Source organism: Scophthalmus maximus, chromosome 2 (assembly GCF_022379125.1).
Source record: "Scophthalmus maximus strain ysfricsl-2021 chromosome 2, ASM2237912v1, whole genome shotgun sequence".
Lineage (NCBI taxonomy): Eukaryota > Metazoa > Chordata > Actinopteri > Pleuronectiformes > Scophthalmidae > Scophthalmus > Scophthalmus maximus.
Window position 1 is genome coordinate 3,320,000 of NC_061516.1, and position 17,459 is coordinate 3,337,458.

The following is a 17,459-nucleotide window of genomic DNA, read 5'->3' on the forward strand; positions in this document are numbered from 1 at the left end:
TTAAGAATTTCTTTATTTACCTAATACCTCATTTTGGTTAACCATAACCAAACATTTGCAAGTAATTCCTTTTTCAATTGATGGCTATAGTTTGATTCATTTCATCCTGTTGATTATTTAATGTTGGCACGCATCCTGCTAAAATGTTACATTGACTGGTGCATATTGGAAGACTTTTATTTTGGAGGTTACCGGATTTGCTTTTCGGTTTTACTCAGACCAACGTGACGGGTACATGACGGCTTCATCCCAGCTTCGACTGAAGAGCAAACCGACAACAGCTGAGTTTGCACGAAGTGCTATCGTTGTAGCTGAAATACAGGGATTTGTCGCTGCATTCAATTCTGCAATAGCATTTTCCAGTGCTCCGTGTGACCGTCGTGAGCAGACTGCATTGCTGTCATCTGTCGAAACCGCAGAAGCAGCATAGAGGCTAAGGAGAAATCACACTACATCAAACCCGGCAAACAAAGAGGTCCTTTTTCAGCGACAACATTTTTCCTCCATATTCTATAGTTATGAGTCATGTGGCCATCGAAAATGCCCACGGTCTAGAGCAGCAGGTAAGCCGCGTCATTGTCGTGTGTGTCTTGCGTCGTCGGTTGACTAAAACTGTTACAACGGCACGGATAAATGTTAGCTTGCCGGCTAGCCCGAAAAAACACCGTTAACCAGATGCTATCATGCTAGCTGGCGCTGGGTGCGCTTCAATTCTGCACCCACGTGACCAAAAATCGGGGGAGCGGGGCCTGTGCCGTGCAACGAGGAGAATATGTCTGCTATCCTTTCGCCTTACTACTGGGTTATAGCTACAGTTGTTACGGAGAGGACTTTACCCAGACAATGTAAGAAACCTCCAGTGTTACTGAGAGACGCGTTGGCGAGGTTCGTCCGCGGACGAGCCCATACCTGTAACCGGGAGCTGAATAACAAATGACGCCCGGGTAGCTCCGTCGGCCCTACTGCGTGGTCACATGCAACGCACCCATGAACTATTATCTTCACTGCGTTTGTCGTGCAGCTTGATACAATAATAAAATGGAGGTATTCGCGGATGCAGCTAGCAGGAGTGACACACAAACAATGCGGCGTTTGACAGCTCGGCCCACCGGCTTTCACATCACACGCAGCGTTGCTCAGTTTTCATGTTGGTCTCGACTGCGTCCCCGTTAAAAAAAAAAATGCATCTGCGTCACCAGCAACGTCGTCTGTCTGTGTGTGTGTGTGTGTGTGTGTCTGGTCAGACAGTTGAATAGCAACAGAGAAATACTTCATGTTCTCAGTTGATATTTGACAAAGATGGGTTTAACTGGCAAGAAGGAGTGCACAAGTCTGACTTCATTGAAACAAACACCCTCTGTCTCATTTGGGATGCGAACAAACAAAACCTATACTGAGATGTTTTTGTTTTTTTCTAAATGCAGGAAGTGAATCATATTATTTGCCTTCTTTACCAAATGTTGCTCCAGTGTTGATCTAAATCCAGATTTCTGGAATTGATTGATAGAAGCTGGACGCGCCGACATCAAATCTGTGGCCTCTCGTCACGTCACCGTCCTATTTGATGAAGTATCTCAGGCCGGCTGTGTGGTCGTGTGCATCTTGTTGACAGGTTCCTGTACATGGTGTTTATGCACACGACCATGAGCGAGTTTCCATCATTTCTGTTTTTATTAGCATTTTCAATATGCAGGGAAATAAAAAACATTCGCAGAAGCAATCAAACCTTTACCTGGATAGAGATGGGATGAGTTTGATGTGGATTTATGATTGATTGATTTTTCTAACTCACTGTTTATCTCCGTGTCTCCAGCTCGCTGTCCTAGACTTGAGTGCCGGAGACGGACAAGTTGGAGGCACAAACAGTAAGGAGCCGAGATGCTTTTGTGTTGGACCTTTTTTTCCTTTTCATTTTCTCTTTCTTAATCATGTGCACAGACACCCACAAACATGAACATTTTACCCCCACAAACACTAAACCAATTGCAAAAGCACAGGGGATGCCATGAACTGAGAAAATGTTCTATGGAGAAGGAATCGGGAATGAGACAAAAGCGTGACGCACCTTTTCTGCACTGGAATGCTAAATTCTTACAAAAAAACTCCAACAACCCTAATCTATTGACTGATCATTTCAGTTCAATACAGTTTAAATGCATCTTTGAGGCGAGACGAAACAACGACTTTGGCAATTTAATTTGGAATTCTCTTTTGTTTTGTGTCAGCGTTGCATCATAGATCACTGGAGGCAGGGTATCCATGGGCAAGTTTTAAGATTATTTAAAATCCTTGAATAGGGTCACTTCTCCAACTGTAGAATATGTTATTTACATTCAGTGACATTAAGTGTTTGCCACAGTCAAGGAGGATTGGAGTGGTTTTGATGGCTCTGTGTCATTATTTAGATGAAATATCGTTACACATTCAGATGCTGAGACCTCTAAGGAAGGAAACTCTGTCACTGATGTTGTCTCTGTCTACAGGGCGATACATTCCTCCACATTTACGGAACAGCGATGCTTCCAAAAATGGTGAGTGGGGTCAGAGCTAAAGCTGTCCTGCGGAGTTTTGCCATAAACCAAAAAAAAGCCAAGTTATGTTTACTTTTATCGACACTCGCCCAAAATGCATTTCCTTCCTCATAAAACATTTGCAGAGCCAATTTTGTAAACGTATGAAAGCGTGCACACATTTTTACCCCGGGATTCCTCGCCTCCAGTATTCTTTCTTCCCCGTCTTTGCTGTTGTGTGTGTCTTTGCAAGTTACATCCACCAACTGTCGGTCGGTGCAAGGCTGTGAAACCGGTGACAGGATGTGAGCAAAAAAATGTGTAATGCTGCTGGTGGTCAAAAACTCCACAAGGCATCTCTATTATGTGTATCAGTGATTTATAAAAATAAAAAATAAAAAAAAATCACAACTCAAAAACTTCTTCCCATCCAGCAGGAAATGCCTTTGCTGCTGGTAGACCAGGTGTCTACGCCATGGCGCCGCAAGCCACCTGTAAGTTCCTCTCTGAACTCCAACAAACTCAAAGTCATTAAAACTTTGCGCAGTGTTGACATGGTGAAATATGATCAGCGGAAGCTAAAGCATGGCTAAAGGGGCCCGGACTGAAAACGGTCATATGTCAAGTTCTGCTTTCAATGTGTGATGAGTTGAACTGAAATCCAAAAAAGATGATTGAGATACTGGGATCTTTTATCGTCCTCTCTCTGTCTGCAGATGGTTGGGACGGAGGGCGCAACAACTTTGTCAATGGCTACCATGACAACCGCATGACCGGCAACACATTCAACCGGGGCCCGCCGCGCATGGAGCGGGGCCGAGGTGGCGTCGGGGGAGGCGGTTACCGCGGCAACAGGGGAGGCACGTTCAACCCCATCATCCCAGCACAGCCAATGGGATTTGCTGGCTTCGAAAATAAAGGTAGGATTTTGCATCACCGCATCCAACTTGAGTTTCCAAAACTAAAATGCAAACGAAGACTGCTACTCTTAGTGCCAGTGAAGAGAAGACTGTGGATATGAAAATCAAAAATGACGATGTCGCTGCCAGAAACACATGAAATCAAACATTTCAAAAAGTAAACATTGCCCATATGTCCAAAGACACTTGGAAATCTTCACTACCTGCTTAATCTTTTCCCCCTTCTTACACATTTGTTTTTATTCTCCTCTCAGATGCCGGCGGCTGGAACACGGCCAAGGACGCCTATAGCAGTTTTGGCAACAACCGAGGAAAGTCTGCGTTCTTCAATGACAGGGGCAATGCTAACAGAGGGAGGTAAGGACAAGAGACGGACTTCAAGGTCTCAAAGAAATCCCCATGTTGAACGTGAAAGCAAAAAGTTCGCAGATTTGGAAAACATTGCAGCATCACACTTCAGTTCTGCCCGTGTCCTGTGCTCAGGTTCGATCACGGTGGATTCGGTGGTGGCGGTGGAGGAGGAGGTGGAAACAGCCGTTGGGTGGAGGAGTCCAGAGACGACGGAGATTGGTCCAAGCCAACGCCACGTAACGAACGCCTTGAACAGTGAGTCAGAACTTTTGCTTGTCATGACAGATGAATGTGGTCCATGTAGGGATAGTTGGAGAGTTGAATAAACTTTGCAGGGACATCTGGCAAAATCAGGGAGACGATTTCACTCGGTGTTATATCATCACCTGCATCAGCTTAACTGGATAAACACAACACAACAGAATCAATTGTACAATGATTAGACATTTGTGTTCGACATCTGTTATAGAACATCTAAGAACAAAAAAGTCAGAAAAATAGACATGTTTCTTCGTCATTTCTTCGACACACTCACTGAATCGTATAAACAGACTGTAACAACACAAACTGTCATTGAGCCTTTTAAGACATGAACATTGTGCATTCAAGCATCATCATTTAATGTTGAAAAACAAACATGCAACTGGTGAGTCATGGAGTTCGAGTTTTTGTAACTTTTTTTCTCATGTGGCGTTATTACAAAGATTGTCTGTACGTCAGACTAACCCGCCCTGATTCTCCTTTTCTGCTCCTCTGCAGCGAGTTGTTCGCTGGCAGTAACACGGGCATTAATTTTGAGAAGTACGACGACATCCCCGTTGAGGCCACTGGGCAGAACTGCCCTCACCACATAGAGAGTGTAAGCTACTGTCGTTCACGAGAAATCTAACAATATCTTACATCAGCTGCACAATTACATAAATGTGTGTGTGTGTGTACTGTGTAGTTCCAAGATGTGGACATGGGTGAGATAATCATGGGCAACATCGGCCTGAGTCGCTACACCAGACCGACCCCTGTCCAGAAATATGCCATTCCGATCGTAAAGTCAAAGAGAGACCTCATGGCCTGTGCACAGACAGGTAGGACATACATAAACAAGCAGTACACCAAGAGTTCATCACATCGCTTAGATTTTGATGTCAGATTCTTGAGGTAATGTCATGAAACAATGACTTTTGATGGTTGTGTTTTGTGCCTGTAGGTTCTGGGAAGACTGCAGCGTTCCTGCTGCCGATTCTCAGCCAGATCTACACCGAAGGACCGGGAGAAGCTCTTAATGCAGCTAAAGCTTCTGGACAGGTAAGAAAAAAAAGAAAAGAAAAAAATCCTGACCATAAAAAAGCTGTTTTCAGATATGAACTCTGGAAAATGTCCATTTCCACTGGACATTTTGCCTTTCTTACACGACGAACGCAGCAGGAGATTTTCCGAGTCAGACATGTTCACGACAGCAGGAACATTTCTGGAACATTCTGTGGCGACTTGGAGGACATGACGAGAATTTGGCTGTGGAAAGTGTTAATGTTTACAGTCATCAACACGAGATTTTCCTGCATATTCTCACATGGGCTCACTTAGACATTTTCAAGAAATCTTAATATGGGGGCCAGCTGGAAAAGTTTTCGGAAAATGTCCAAAGCAGCGTTTGCGGACAACTGGCTTCTCACCTACATCCCCTCTGGAAAATGTAAAGACTTCAGTGCAAGTCTGAAACTAGCCATCGTGACTTACACTGCGACATAAATTTAAAGCTCACATTTGAGTTAGACATGCATGAACTGATCTTTTGCTTTGTGTTGTTGTCGTTGTGTTCCAGGAGAATGGGAAGTACGGGCGTCGTAAGCAGTTCCCAATCTCTCTGATCCTGGCTCCAACAAGAGAGCTGGCATTGCAAATATATGATGAAGCCCGGAAGGTATAGCCCAACATGCACACACTGACCCCCTGCCATTAATAATAATAATTTTTAAAAAAACATTAACCCCGGTATTTCTTGATCCTTCTTGTTCTATTAATAGTTTTCCTACCGGTCCAAAGTGCGTCCTTGTGTTGTGTATGGAGGAGCAGATATTGGCCAGCAGATCAGAGATCTGGAGAGAGGCTGCCACCTGCTGGTGGCCACACCGGGGAGACTGGTGGACATGATGGAGCGGGGCAAGATTGGACTGGACTACTGCAAGTAAGACATGGACGGCAGGAGCGAGTGATGGATATATTCTAATCTTCTTTAATGGTTTCTGAATCGGCTTATTGGTATAGTTGTGAATACGCTATTTCATAAATATGAGTTTTACTTTGAAGGCTACAACCTCGTCCTGTGTCTCTCCCACCTCAGCTACCTGGTCCTGGACGAGGCAGATCGCATGTTGGACATGGGCTTCGAGCCTCAGATAAGACGCATTGTGGAACAAGACACCATGCCACATAAAGGCATCCGGCAGACCATGATGTTCAGTGCGACCTTCCCTAAAGAAATCCAGGTGTGTCTGCAGGGACTCCTCAGATTAGTCCTCTGGTTCCTTAAGAGAAAAGCAGAGTTCACTCCTTATGTCAGGTTTAATGGAATCTGAATCGGAAACGGTAAAAGCCTGGTGCTAAAAAAAAAAGAATCATTTTCGATAAACAATAACGGTCTGCTCCTGCAGATCCTGGCCAGGGACTTCCTGGAGGAGTACATCTTCCTGGCCGTGGGCAGGGTGGGCTCCACCTCGGAGAACATCACTCAGAAAGTGGTGTGGGTGGAAGAGAGCGATAAGAGGTCTTTCCTCCTGGACCTGCTCAGTGCCACAGGTGAGCCGCTGACACGAGGTGCATCTGTGTCGAGCCACTGCAAACACACACATACACACACACACAAACACAGTACAGTTTTATTTCCCCTATCTCTTTACCATTGACATACTGTGGTCCTCACATCTCAGCCAGTACATTACTACGTGTCTCGTGTTGAGCTTGGCGTTATGTCCGTCAACGTCTCCTTTGTCTGAAACCTACTTTGAAAAACTCACAACATTCACATAGTTGTGTTTCAGGTTTTTAGTTCAAATTACATTTAATATTTCAACCAGGTAGCATCAATAGGGGTTTTATAACTCTTATCAAACAAGCTACCCAGATAAAGTCTATTGACTTCTTCTGTCTCTCTGGGGATGAGCTCAGGGCCTTGAGGGTTTATAGATGTCATTTCATCCAATCATATTTTTGGTGGTCTGAAGAAAAGTCAATGGTGGGAACACTCTAAGAGAAGAAACAATATTCATACCCCAAAGCATACAACAAATATTTTCTTTTCACTGTAAAAACCCATTAAAGAAAATGAGCCTTTTTATTTTTCGCAGTAAAAGAGACGTTGGTCCATCAGGAACATTAAAGATATACACAGTTGGTTTTCTCCTGGTGACTGAGTGCAGTTTACATGTTGGTGGTTTGGTGTGGTTTTATCCAAAGTCATCCCCAGCGATGTACAGGACAATACTGGAGACAACATAGAGAAACCTGGTAAGATCCTCAAACAAGAAACCTGTATTTGTCATTCCATACTTTTAAAAAATCATTTTGCTTGCCTTTGATATTCTTCTCTGTGGGTGAAGAATCCTGTGTTTCGTGTATATTTTTATTTTTTGTTCCGTGTACCATGTCATGGGTCAGGTTTTGCTCTGCTGAAATCAAACATATTTGCTTCTGTTTCCAAGAGTTTAAAAAAAAAATAAGAATTATTTTCTTTTTGGCATCTGGTGGCGTCTTCCATGTTGGACTCAAATCCTTGATGGAGAGAGTCTGGTCATCAGCTTACAAGTGGAAACAAATGGGGATGAATATGGGCCAGTGGCCTTCATTTCATAATCGGGTGTTAATGTCATAATAACCGGAGCATTAGGACGGAACCATGTGACCAAACTCTTTCCATCAGTGGCTCTAGTCACAGTGCTGCTGATGTTATTAGCTGTTTATTCTTGTGATATATATATTTTTAATTTGTATTCACGCTGCACCCCCTCCCGCTGCTTGTTGCACTATTCTGCTCACAAAAGAACAGTGTTGTAATGTGGTATGAACATCTATAACTCCTTAAGGGTGCATGTTTTTTTTATTGATCAGATTCAAGTTTAAGCACAAAGATTGACTTGCCAGACACGTGGACATTTTGTTGAGAATAGAGTTTTTGTTGTTCGTCCTTTCAGGTGCCATATCAGAGTCTGATATTTGTATCCTCAGCATGTAGTGAAAGGGGAAGTCTGACACTTGTTTTTCTTACTATGTCATCAGTGTGAGATGTGTTTAACTGATACCTCATCATCAACAGACTAGTGTTAAGTTTAAGATTAACCTTAATTTTTACAATCCAAATACATTTTATGAGGTTTGAACCCAGAAGCTTCTTTATTCTCAGCAACTTTAAAATCTGCTGTTTGTGTCGGTTTGACCACCGTGATTATCCGCTCGCCTTTTAATTTTAACCTCACGCGTCCTTTCTCTCGGTTGACCAGGCAAGGACTCCCTGACTCTGGTTTTTGTGGAGACCAAGAAAGGCGCCGATGCCTTGGAGGACTTCCTGTATCGGGAGGGCTACGCCTGCACCAGTATCCACGGCGACCGCTCCCAGAGAGACCGAGAAGAGGCCCTAAGCCAGTTCAGATCAGGGAAATGTCCTATTCTGGTGGCCACAGCGGTTAGTACACGTTTCATTCTCGAAACTTGCTGTAATACATAGTTTGACACACACACACACACACACACACACACACACACACACACACACACACACACACACACACACACACACACACACACACACACACACACACACACACACACACACACACACACACACACACACACACACACACACACACACAAAATATCGATGCAAAATGTTGATTGAATGTTGCTGCTCTTTTCTTTATGTGCTCAGGTAGCCGCTCGGGGTCTGGACATCTCCAATGTGAAACATGTTATTAACTTCGACCTGCCCAGCGACATAGAGGAGTATGTCCACCGCATTGGACGTACAGGACGAGTCGGGAACCTGGGTGAGTCTTCAGCTAATGTCGTTGAAAGTACACACCGATCTAGATTCTAGAATGAAGAAAGTCTTTCAGGTTCTGGAGTCCTTGACTTTTTTTTTTTTACCTGCAGGACTGGCCACATCTTTCTTCAACGATAAGAATGGGAACATCACTAAAGACCTGCTGGACATCCTCGTCGAGGCCAAACAGGAAGTCCCCTCATGGCTCGAGAGCCTGGCTTATGAACACCAGCACAAGAGCAGCAACAGAGGACGCTCCAAGAGGTAAAACATAATTGTGCCAATGTATGTGTTCTGTCAACATGAATGCTATTTTAGGGGCTGGTGCTAATCGAGTTTGTGTCTGAATGCACAACCAGGTTCGCTGGAGGTTTCGGAGCACGCGATTATCGTCAGACGGCCGCCGGAGCCAGCACTGGAGGGTTTGGAGGACGCGGAGGTCGCAACCAGGCAGGACACGGAGGAGCCCGTGGCTTTGGAGGGGGTGAGGATTTAGTCTTTAGAGATAATAACTCGTTTTTATACTTATTTCATATGGTCATTTTTCAAGTGACTAATGTTTTTTGCACAGAAAATGCCACTGTAATCGAATCCGAATATTACGGAATTGTTGATGAGTGTCATCTGTTTTTCCAGGTGGTTTTGGAAACTTCTACACCAGTGACGGCTACGGAGGCAACTACTCGCACTCTCAAGTTGACTGGTGGGGCAACTAGGTTTCTCCTTCCTCCATCCCTCCTTCACTCATTCTTCTTTCTTCTTCTCACTCATCCTCCTTCCTTTCCCCCCACACTGTTCTCTGCACTCCATCTGTCTTCACCCCCCCATAACACCCATGTGCATGTTATTGAACTATTTATAATCGTTTATATAGCCCCCCCCCCTTTAATCCCTATATGCTGAGATCTTTTAATTCCTCTTCTTTCCTCTTTTTCCACCCTCACCTTCGTCTATACAGTTTTCCATCCACCCTGTTTTTGATTTCTTAGTTCCTGAAGATTACCACCTGTTAAAATTGGCCACAATTTAAAAGAATTTTAGTGGGTTTTGTTTTTTTTAAACTAGCCACAGATTTATTTTCAGTGAGCAACATTCTCTTGGTTTCTTTTGGGTTGCCCTCTTGTGACATGTCTGAAGAAAAATAACCAGTTAAATTTAAAATTCTAGTTGTTCTTTTAACCCCATGAGATAGATACACACAAGGTTTACGGTGTGTGGACTCGGTTGTAGAAGACCAGGGGCATATCCATTTTTTTTCCAGTTTTAGATTTGAGTTTTGGTTTCATTGTGTTTTGGCTGTAATTCACCCAAAGCCAGCTTCCTGTGTCCCTTCACACGTCATCTTTGTATGTAACGCATGGCCATGTTGTAAATCACCGGCCGAACACTTTTTTCTAAAACATAGTGCAGAGACCGGCAAGATGTCAGATCTGAGCAAGATATGTCTGCGTATATATAAAAATAGGATCTGACTGAGGTGCACTTCCATGACGGGGCAACAGAAACAGCAAAATTATTATTATTTTTTGATTTTTACCTTTTAAATTATATTAACTCGGAGTTGTGAGAAAGACGTCTGACAGAAGAGACACGGGGCTGGGACGATGCCAGTCAACCGAGTCTTCCGACTCAACGCGATTGTGAATATCACAACCACAAACAACATTTCTTTGTTTGATGCAAAACATAATGGAGGATCATTTGTTTCTGTACTGTGCCTTTTCAGCAGTTCAACTTTATCCCTTTTTTTCCATTTGTTTTATTGCCACAATGCGTAACTGGCCACAAGTATTGGCCAACTGTGACAAAAAAAAGAAAAGTGTATTTAATGTCATGTATGGGTTCAGACATGTTTTCTTTATTTCTATTTGGAAGGAAACAAACTAGGCTTGAACTAAATCAAACCTTGGCAAAAAAAAAAAAAAAAACTTAAATAAAAACTGCGATGAGGAACCTCAACACTGTTCCTTATCTGTCTATTGGAGTTCAAATTCATCAGAAGGTCTCTGATGAGCTGCTTCCCAACAGCATATCACCACTGGGACCGTATTTCTATACTTTTTAAATGCACACTCATCCAAAGCCACTAAAATGGGTTAAAAAAAAATTAATTTATTGAAAATTACAAGTTGTATTTATAACAACTGACCTCTGTTGCTTTACTGGGCTGTGAACAGAGATGATATCAGTGGTTTTATGCCTTTGGGAAACTGAGTGCTGCTCATTGACCTGAATGTCACATCTTGAGCTCTGGTTTGAGCTCGAGTTTGCGTTTCTCAAAACCAACGTGTCACTAATTGTCGGGTCGCTTGACGCCACTGACGGAGAATCTGTTTAGCCGTGCAGCAGCAGGCGTGTTGCGTCGCTTTCCCCCCTCTCTACCTTCAGATGTGTGGTTGTAATTGATGTTCCTCACAGAACCGACGACCGCTGCGCGACTGCTGCTGCTGAAAAAAAACGACAGATTTCCAAATTTTGACGATTGGCCGTGGAATGTTCGACCGACTCTCAGTGCCGCCGTGCTCTTGGGAAACCGGCTCCGCTTCCACCACAAACATTGAAACCCTTGTTTGCCAAAAGCTCCCTTTCAAGGGGAGTCACAACTAAAAGGCTATAATAGTTCAACAAAAAAAAAATATTCTTGCTCACTCTATCCTGGAGAGTTACATGAAGAGTCTTCTCTAAAATAAGTCATTCCAGTTTATTTGTTAGGTCTTACAGATCTGTCGAGGTCAGGGATAAAAGTAAAGAAATTGGCAGCCTAATCCATTTCACAGCAGGGTCATGCTGGGGCTTCTGGGAGATAATGTAACGCCACACCTCTATAGCACATTTTAGTCATGTCGTGTCTTACTGTGCTGTGACCAGATCTACTTTTTAAGACTGGTGTGCTTACATTCCTATCCTTTTTATGCATTGAACAGATACGAGTCCTCATCACTGTCTTTTCCTTTCTGCCTTTCTGATTAAATCCATATCAGTCGACGGAGAACTCACAGAAATGATGATCCCAAAATCCAAATCAAGACACCAGAATCATATCATGCACTTCACTTGCACCCGTTGCTTTCTATTTAAACCGCACACCTCTCGGCACAAGCCGCTGCTGAAGGATGTCGTATCGACTTCCTGTATGTCAGTGTGAAATGATGCAACACAACTTTTGCTAACGCTGCCCTGTCTTTATCCCTGCTAGGAATGATAAAAAAAAAACTAGCTTCTGCATAGCACAGCAAGATACAGGACAGATAAAGTGTGCTAGAAAAGGACAAGTGGCAGAAAAAACCTTTGGCCTAATCAATGGAAATCAATGCCCGATACCCGATAAGCCCCACTTTGGCAGGGGGGCAGTCGACCTGCGCCCACCGTGTCCACGTTTCTCCCCAGTTTAGAGAAACTCCACTGGACGTTTGGATGATTCAGTGGTGGATGTTCAATCCCCCCACTTTGTCTTATCAGCAGCAGAAAAGGCCAAATGCACTGTTGCTACCTTGTGGGGAAAATTATTGATTCTTTTTTTTTATCAGGGTATTAATTTGTTTTTGTTTACATCGATAACTTTAGTGAAGTACAAAATATAGATTGTGTAAATAGTTAAAACAGAGAAGAATCTCCACTGAAAAAGAATGTGAATCGTATGTGAGACAACACTTGGCGTTGTAGAAGATTATCTTTGATCACTCGACATTGGACCACGCAGTGTCTGCTCCGCTCAGCTCGATGGGCAATTTGAACGAGCTGGGCAGGTTTATTCCTAGGATACGGAATTTTTTGAATGCTCACGAGGCAGATTCCCTCACATTGCCCCCCCGGGCTGTGACGAGCGACAAGGCTGGACCAAGACAACAAAACATATGCAAGTGTTGTTGTGTTTTTGGTCAAGGAGTTTAAAAAGAGAAAACAACAGCCAAATTTATAAATACAATTCTACAGCAGGCTTTAGTTATGATTTTTTGCGTCGTCTATGATTTTCACACTACTTTAGAATCAGAAGTCGTGCGCGGGTCAGTCTTCAAATCTTATTTCCCTCGAGTGCAGTTGACGAGAAGGTTACTCATGCTGAGTAACGCTGGAGGACTGAGGGTTCAAACGGACGCATACACCAGTCCCTTGTGTCCATTTAGTGATGACTTGCTAACAGACGGTTTTCACGTAGGAAGAAAAAACATTGAAGCTCCTTAAGTAGACGGGAAAATGAAAAGCACTCGACCACGTCGACCTTCCAAACGAACCAAAAACAGAAAATTAGTTTGCGTTTTACTTTCAGTTTCTGTCAAAGTGTCGCTCAACTGTAAGATGAACTGTTAACGCATCGTGTTCCCCTAAGTTGTTCAACTCGCAGTTTGATGCAGACAAAACTGAAACCGCTGTTTTAAAATGTTGACCAGAGCTGCGTTCGATTCGTCCCAGTAAAAACATTTTTAGCGGCTGCTAACCAATCGGAGAATTCCTCCCTATTTAGTTTCTCCTTCAGCAATGGTGGATAGTCTCGTGTGAAGGAATAAGCAGGAGGGAGCTAGGAATCAGTGAATGGACAAGATGTTGAAGATTGATATTGCAAATGACAATCAATAATTAAGGATTTGCATTAGTTAAAAAACTCACTTCACACATCAGTTGTTTTTTGATTGCCTTTGGGGGAACAGCTTGAAACGTAGAGCTTGCCCCTAATCAGCCGTCTCGTTTTGCAGTTATTCACTCTCTGGCCTCTGGGATGGAGAAGACTGAACCCGAATCATTTATCGTCGAAGACTCTTAATTTTGTAACATTACCAAGTAGCGTCCCCAAATCCCCATTTTGTTGTTTTGGAGTCAGGACATTTGGACGCTCTCTGGCATCGTTTAAGAAGTTCTACCTTTATATATTGACTTAATACCACATGTTGAGCATTGGACTGATTTGCCGCCTGACACTGTTACATATTCCCTGAGTTGGAGGGGACATTGTCAACTTTTGCTACTTGAATCCACGACTCTTGCCGACCACAAGCTTGGCAGGCAGCTAGTGGAGATCAATAAAAAAATGCTAAGCATGTTAAAATTCCTTCAAGAAGGACACTAGAAGTGAATCTGGGTCCACGTAGACGTTGCTGTGCCTTCTAACAGCCACTAGGGGGCAGATGGAATTACCGCAAAATGATGGAAGGACTAATCTTTTGTCACTTGGGCATTGAACATGCAGCGATACTGATCTAGGAACCGGTGATTTACTGCAGGATCTGAGCACGTTGTCGACTGCTGGGAGTGTAGATAGGAATTTTTTTTATTTTATTTTTCGCGATGTACAGCAGGGAACCGAGGATGGTCAGACTTCAGTTTACCTCACTTTTTCATGGTGTTTATGGAGCAATCTTGTCACGTGGTAGTGTTCAGAGCACGCACATGAATATGCAATGTAATTAGGTCTTCTTTTCTAGGAAGACAGATAATATCTTATCAGCTGTAATTTCTCTTTTTGAACTGTGTTTGGAGCAACACTTAATTACCACTGTGCCCCAAAACCCCCACCTCGTCAAAAAATGTCTACAGCAAGTGCAATAGAGATCAGTTCCTCGTGGCTCGCTTTCACGTTTTGAGTTTTTGTTTCGAGCTCTTTTCAGTCTGTGCTCCGTTTGGATGAAAAAGCACAAACTTGGCACAAGCGAAATTCAGCTCACATTCCCGACATGTGCACGGTGCCTTTTGAAATGATTTACTCGACACTGAAAACGCGTCAGTGTCGTGGCTGGGTGTTCGTCAATACAGACGTAAAAACCCGAACTATTACACGGACACGAGTAAATGAAACGCTGTCTCCATTTCAGATGGAAGGTTTTACAGACTAGTGAAGGCTTTAAAATAATGAAAAATTGGAAATGTAGTTGTCGTTTTTTTGTTATTAACATTATGCGTTTGCGTGAACATCATGTCCACTTAGCCACAGTAGCAGCAGGGCTCGACGTACAGGACCGTAGGTCAGTCGGTCCATCAACCACAGTCGTCCAGACTAGATTTGTTGGCAGATGAATCCTAGTGACCCCTGTAACTCTGCGCTCCGTTTATTCCCTGAAAGAAAAACGTCTTCCAGCACTTTACTTTGTGGTTTTTGATCATTTTCAAAACCTCTCTGAGGCCTTAAATTCAAGGCTGATACCCAGCCCTAAGTTGGTTACACTGCATACAGCAGTACCATGGCAACAGATACACAGTTGGAAGGATTTTGCCTCACTACGGTAACTCGACTTACCAGCAGGAGCATTTTGATCGTCGGGGCAGAACAATGAATGGTGCTATGTTCCATTGCTGCGGCCTGCAGGCCCCCTCTGTCGTAGAAAGACTTCAAACCCCAACAAGTTTTTTTTTTTTAAACAGAAAAAAAATGTAACTTAGTTTAACGTTAAGCTAAAGTCCTCTGTAGCACACGTCATTCAAAACCTGCGAGGGGTTCGTATGAGGTATGAGTGAGTGTTAGAAGTGTAGCACAGCCGAGTGTGAAAATGAGAGGCTTCTCATCGTGTGTGTGTGTGTGTGTGTGTGTGTGTGTGTGTGTGTGTGTGTGTGTGTGTGTGTGTGTGTGTGTGTGTGTGTGTGTGTGTGTGTGTGTGTGTGTGTGTGTGTGTGTGTGTGTGTGTGTGTGTGTGTGTGTGTGTGTGTGTGTGTGTGTGTGTGTGTGTGTGTGTGTGTGAAGGTTCTTCCAGATATGAAACAAGTTATTTTTCTTTTTCTTTCGTTTTTTAGTTTTTGTTTCGGGACCAGGTGGAGTTCTAGTTAACGGCAACCGTAGGATTCAGCTGTCTGCGCGCAGTTTCTCGAGTCGACTTTTCGCTGCTAGTTTTGTGTAATTTATCAAGCATTTCTGAGAAATATTTATTTTTATAAGCCTAATACAAAAGTTGATATTTTACAAAGTGACTTGACCAAAAGACAGTAAACAAAAACACTGGCACTTGAATGTTGAATGTCATTGGTATGAGTGAAAATTTCTATTTTTCTGGGGTAGTGTGAGCTTTTTAATGTCAAAAGATGCAACGTGTCGGGGTTTCTCCTCGGATGTGTCACCGGAACACGCTCTGAAGAAGGTTTTTAAAATTCCAAAACTAAAAGTAACAATACTGTCACGGGTGCCAAAATGCTAAGAAAAAACAAACAAACCATACAAGCGCTCTCTGCTAATGGCCGACGATACAAAGTTACTCACACCATGTGTACATCTTTCCCTCAGCCTGTCCAGCCCTGTTTTTTAATTGTAAATTGTTTGAACTGGCTTTTGTCCCAGAAAACTTACACCCTGAACACATCTCAGAACAAAATTTCAATTTAGCACAGACATTCGTGTGTAGACACATTCCATACACGGGGAGTCACGATACTGGGTATGTTTTTTTGTTTTGTGGCATACACATACATTTTGATATCCTGGTGTACCTGAAACCATTTATAGATTAAATGAATTGTTCTGTGCATTGAGTGATACGTACCACAATATAAACCATAAGGAAGAATTGAATTCCTGAAACAAATTAGAAATATTTTTTCTTTACTTGCACTTTACGATGCGCGAAGATGTGCACATGGTGTCGTGTGAGGTCTCACGGTGAGCATAACCGCGACGCAGCAGGAGAAACGCCCGACGCGCGTTACCTTTAAAGTCTCATTGGACTCAGCATCAGATCCATACACCTGTTTGTGCGACAGGCTCCATTGCCAATAATGATAATCATCCATAAACAGTAATTTTTTTTAATTGGCAAACAAAATTTGAGAACAATATCACCATGTATGCCAAGGTTTGGATAGAAAAAAAAAAGAATAACAAAACATTACGATCAAAGACCATTTTGTAGAAAACATTTTTAAAAAAAACATTCAGTACAAAAAACAAAGTGTCCAGATTCTCTCCAAGTCAGTTTTTTTTTCTTTTCATTTGAGTCTTTACACTTTTCCTTCCCGTAAACACCCTCGTTGTGAATGTCTGGCAAGTGGCGACCTTTAAAGTCTTCATAACTCACAGTTAACTGTGGTTCTATTGCTATGTTGTTGTGATTTGCATATTTTCAGGCGTCAGCGTGTTTAACGCCGTCACTGGGGAGATTCTGGCCAATCAGAAATGAGGATCCTCTCCTCTGTCTCGTTACATTAGATTAACCAGAGGTGGTGGTTGTTGTTGTTTGTGTCGACGTGCAGCTGATCCGTGACTCTTCATCTGCCTTTGCATGAGAACAATAATGTTACTGAAGGTTCACTCAGCACAGACACTCGCACTGCAGTCATTCTGTGGCCTCCCTGGACAAGAATGCATTGCAGCCAGAGCAAAGCCACAATCACTTATGGCGATGCAGGTAAATACTCACATTTTATAGCCTTTTGTGCGCTCAAACACAAACGTCTGCGAGATTAAGTTCATGGCTCTTCTGCGGTAGTTGACAAATGAAATAGAAAAAAAACAGTGTCATTACTGACTGGCCAGACTCCTCCACGTGGACACACGGCAGCACCGGCCTGCTAGTTAGCATTTGCTTTATGTATTAGTTTAGCAGTTGTGCACGAAGAGGAGCACTGCACGAAGAAAAACGAAAACTGTGCATCTGTTCTGATTTGACCACAAAATAAAAGTTTGGATTTGCAAATGTAACCGGTGTCGTGGTGCGTTTCTTTCCTCCTCCGTCTTGT

At 43.1% G+C, this 17,459-nt stretch overlaps 1 protein-coding gene across 5 annotated transcripts; it reads left to right on the forward strand.

The window, feature by feature from the left end:
* The first annotated feature begins 211 nt into the window (after positions 1–211).
* On the forward strand, positions 212–17,421 carry LOC118300116 (ATP-dependent RNA helicase DDX3X). Of its 5 annotated transcripts, none has more exons than XM_035624213.2 (20): positions 212–563; positions 1,814–1,865; positions 2,484–2,531; positions 2,945–3,004; positions 3,227–3,430; positions 3,685–3,787; positions 3,914–4,036; positions 4,541–4,640; positions 4,728–4,863; positions 4,986–5,083; positions 5,601–5,699; positions 5,803–5,963; positions 6,120–6,264; positions 6,430–6,574; positions 7,232–7,282; positions 8,272–8,453; positions 8,697–8,814; positions 8,921–9,074; positions 9,170–9,294; positions 9,447–17,421. In XM_035624213.2, the coding sequence occupies exons 1-20, from the start codon at positions 519–521 to the stop codon at positions 9,524–9,526; spliced, it is 2,229 nt and encodes a 742-aa protein (XP_035480106.1). In that variant the 5' UTR covers positions 212–518; the 3' UTR covers positions 9,527–17,421. The 5 variants fall into 5 exon arrangements, with proteins under 5 accessions (XP_035480106.1, XP_035480107.1, XP_035480108.1 ...); XM_035624214.2 differs by having other exon boundaries at positions 2,948–3,004; XM_035624215.2 differs by lacking the exon at positions 2,484–2,531.
* The last annotated feature ends 38 nt before the right edge of the window (positions 17,422–17,459 follow it).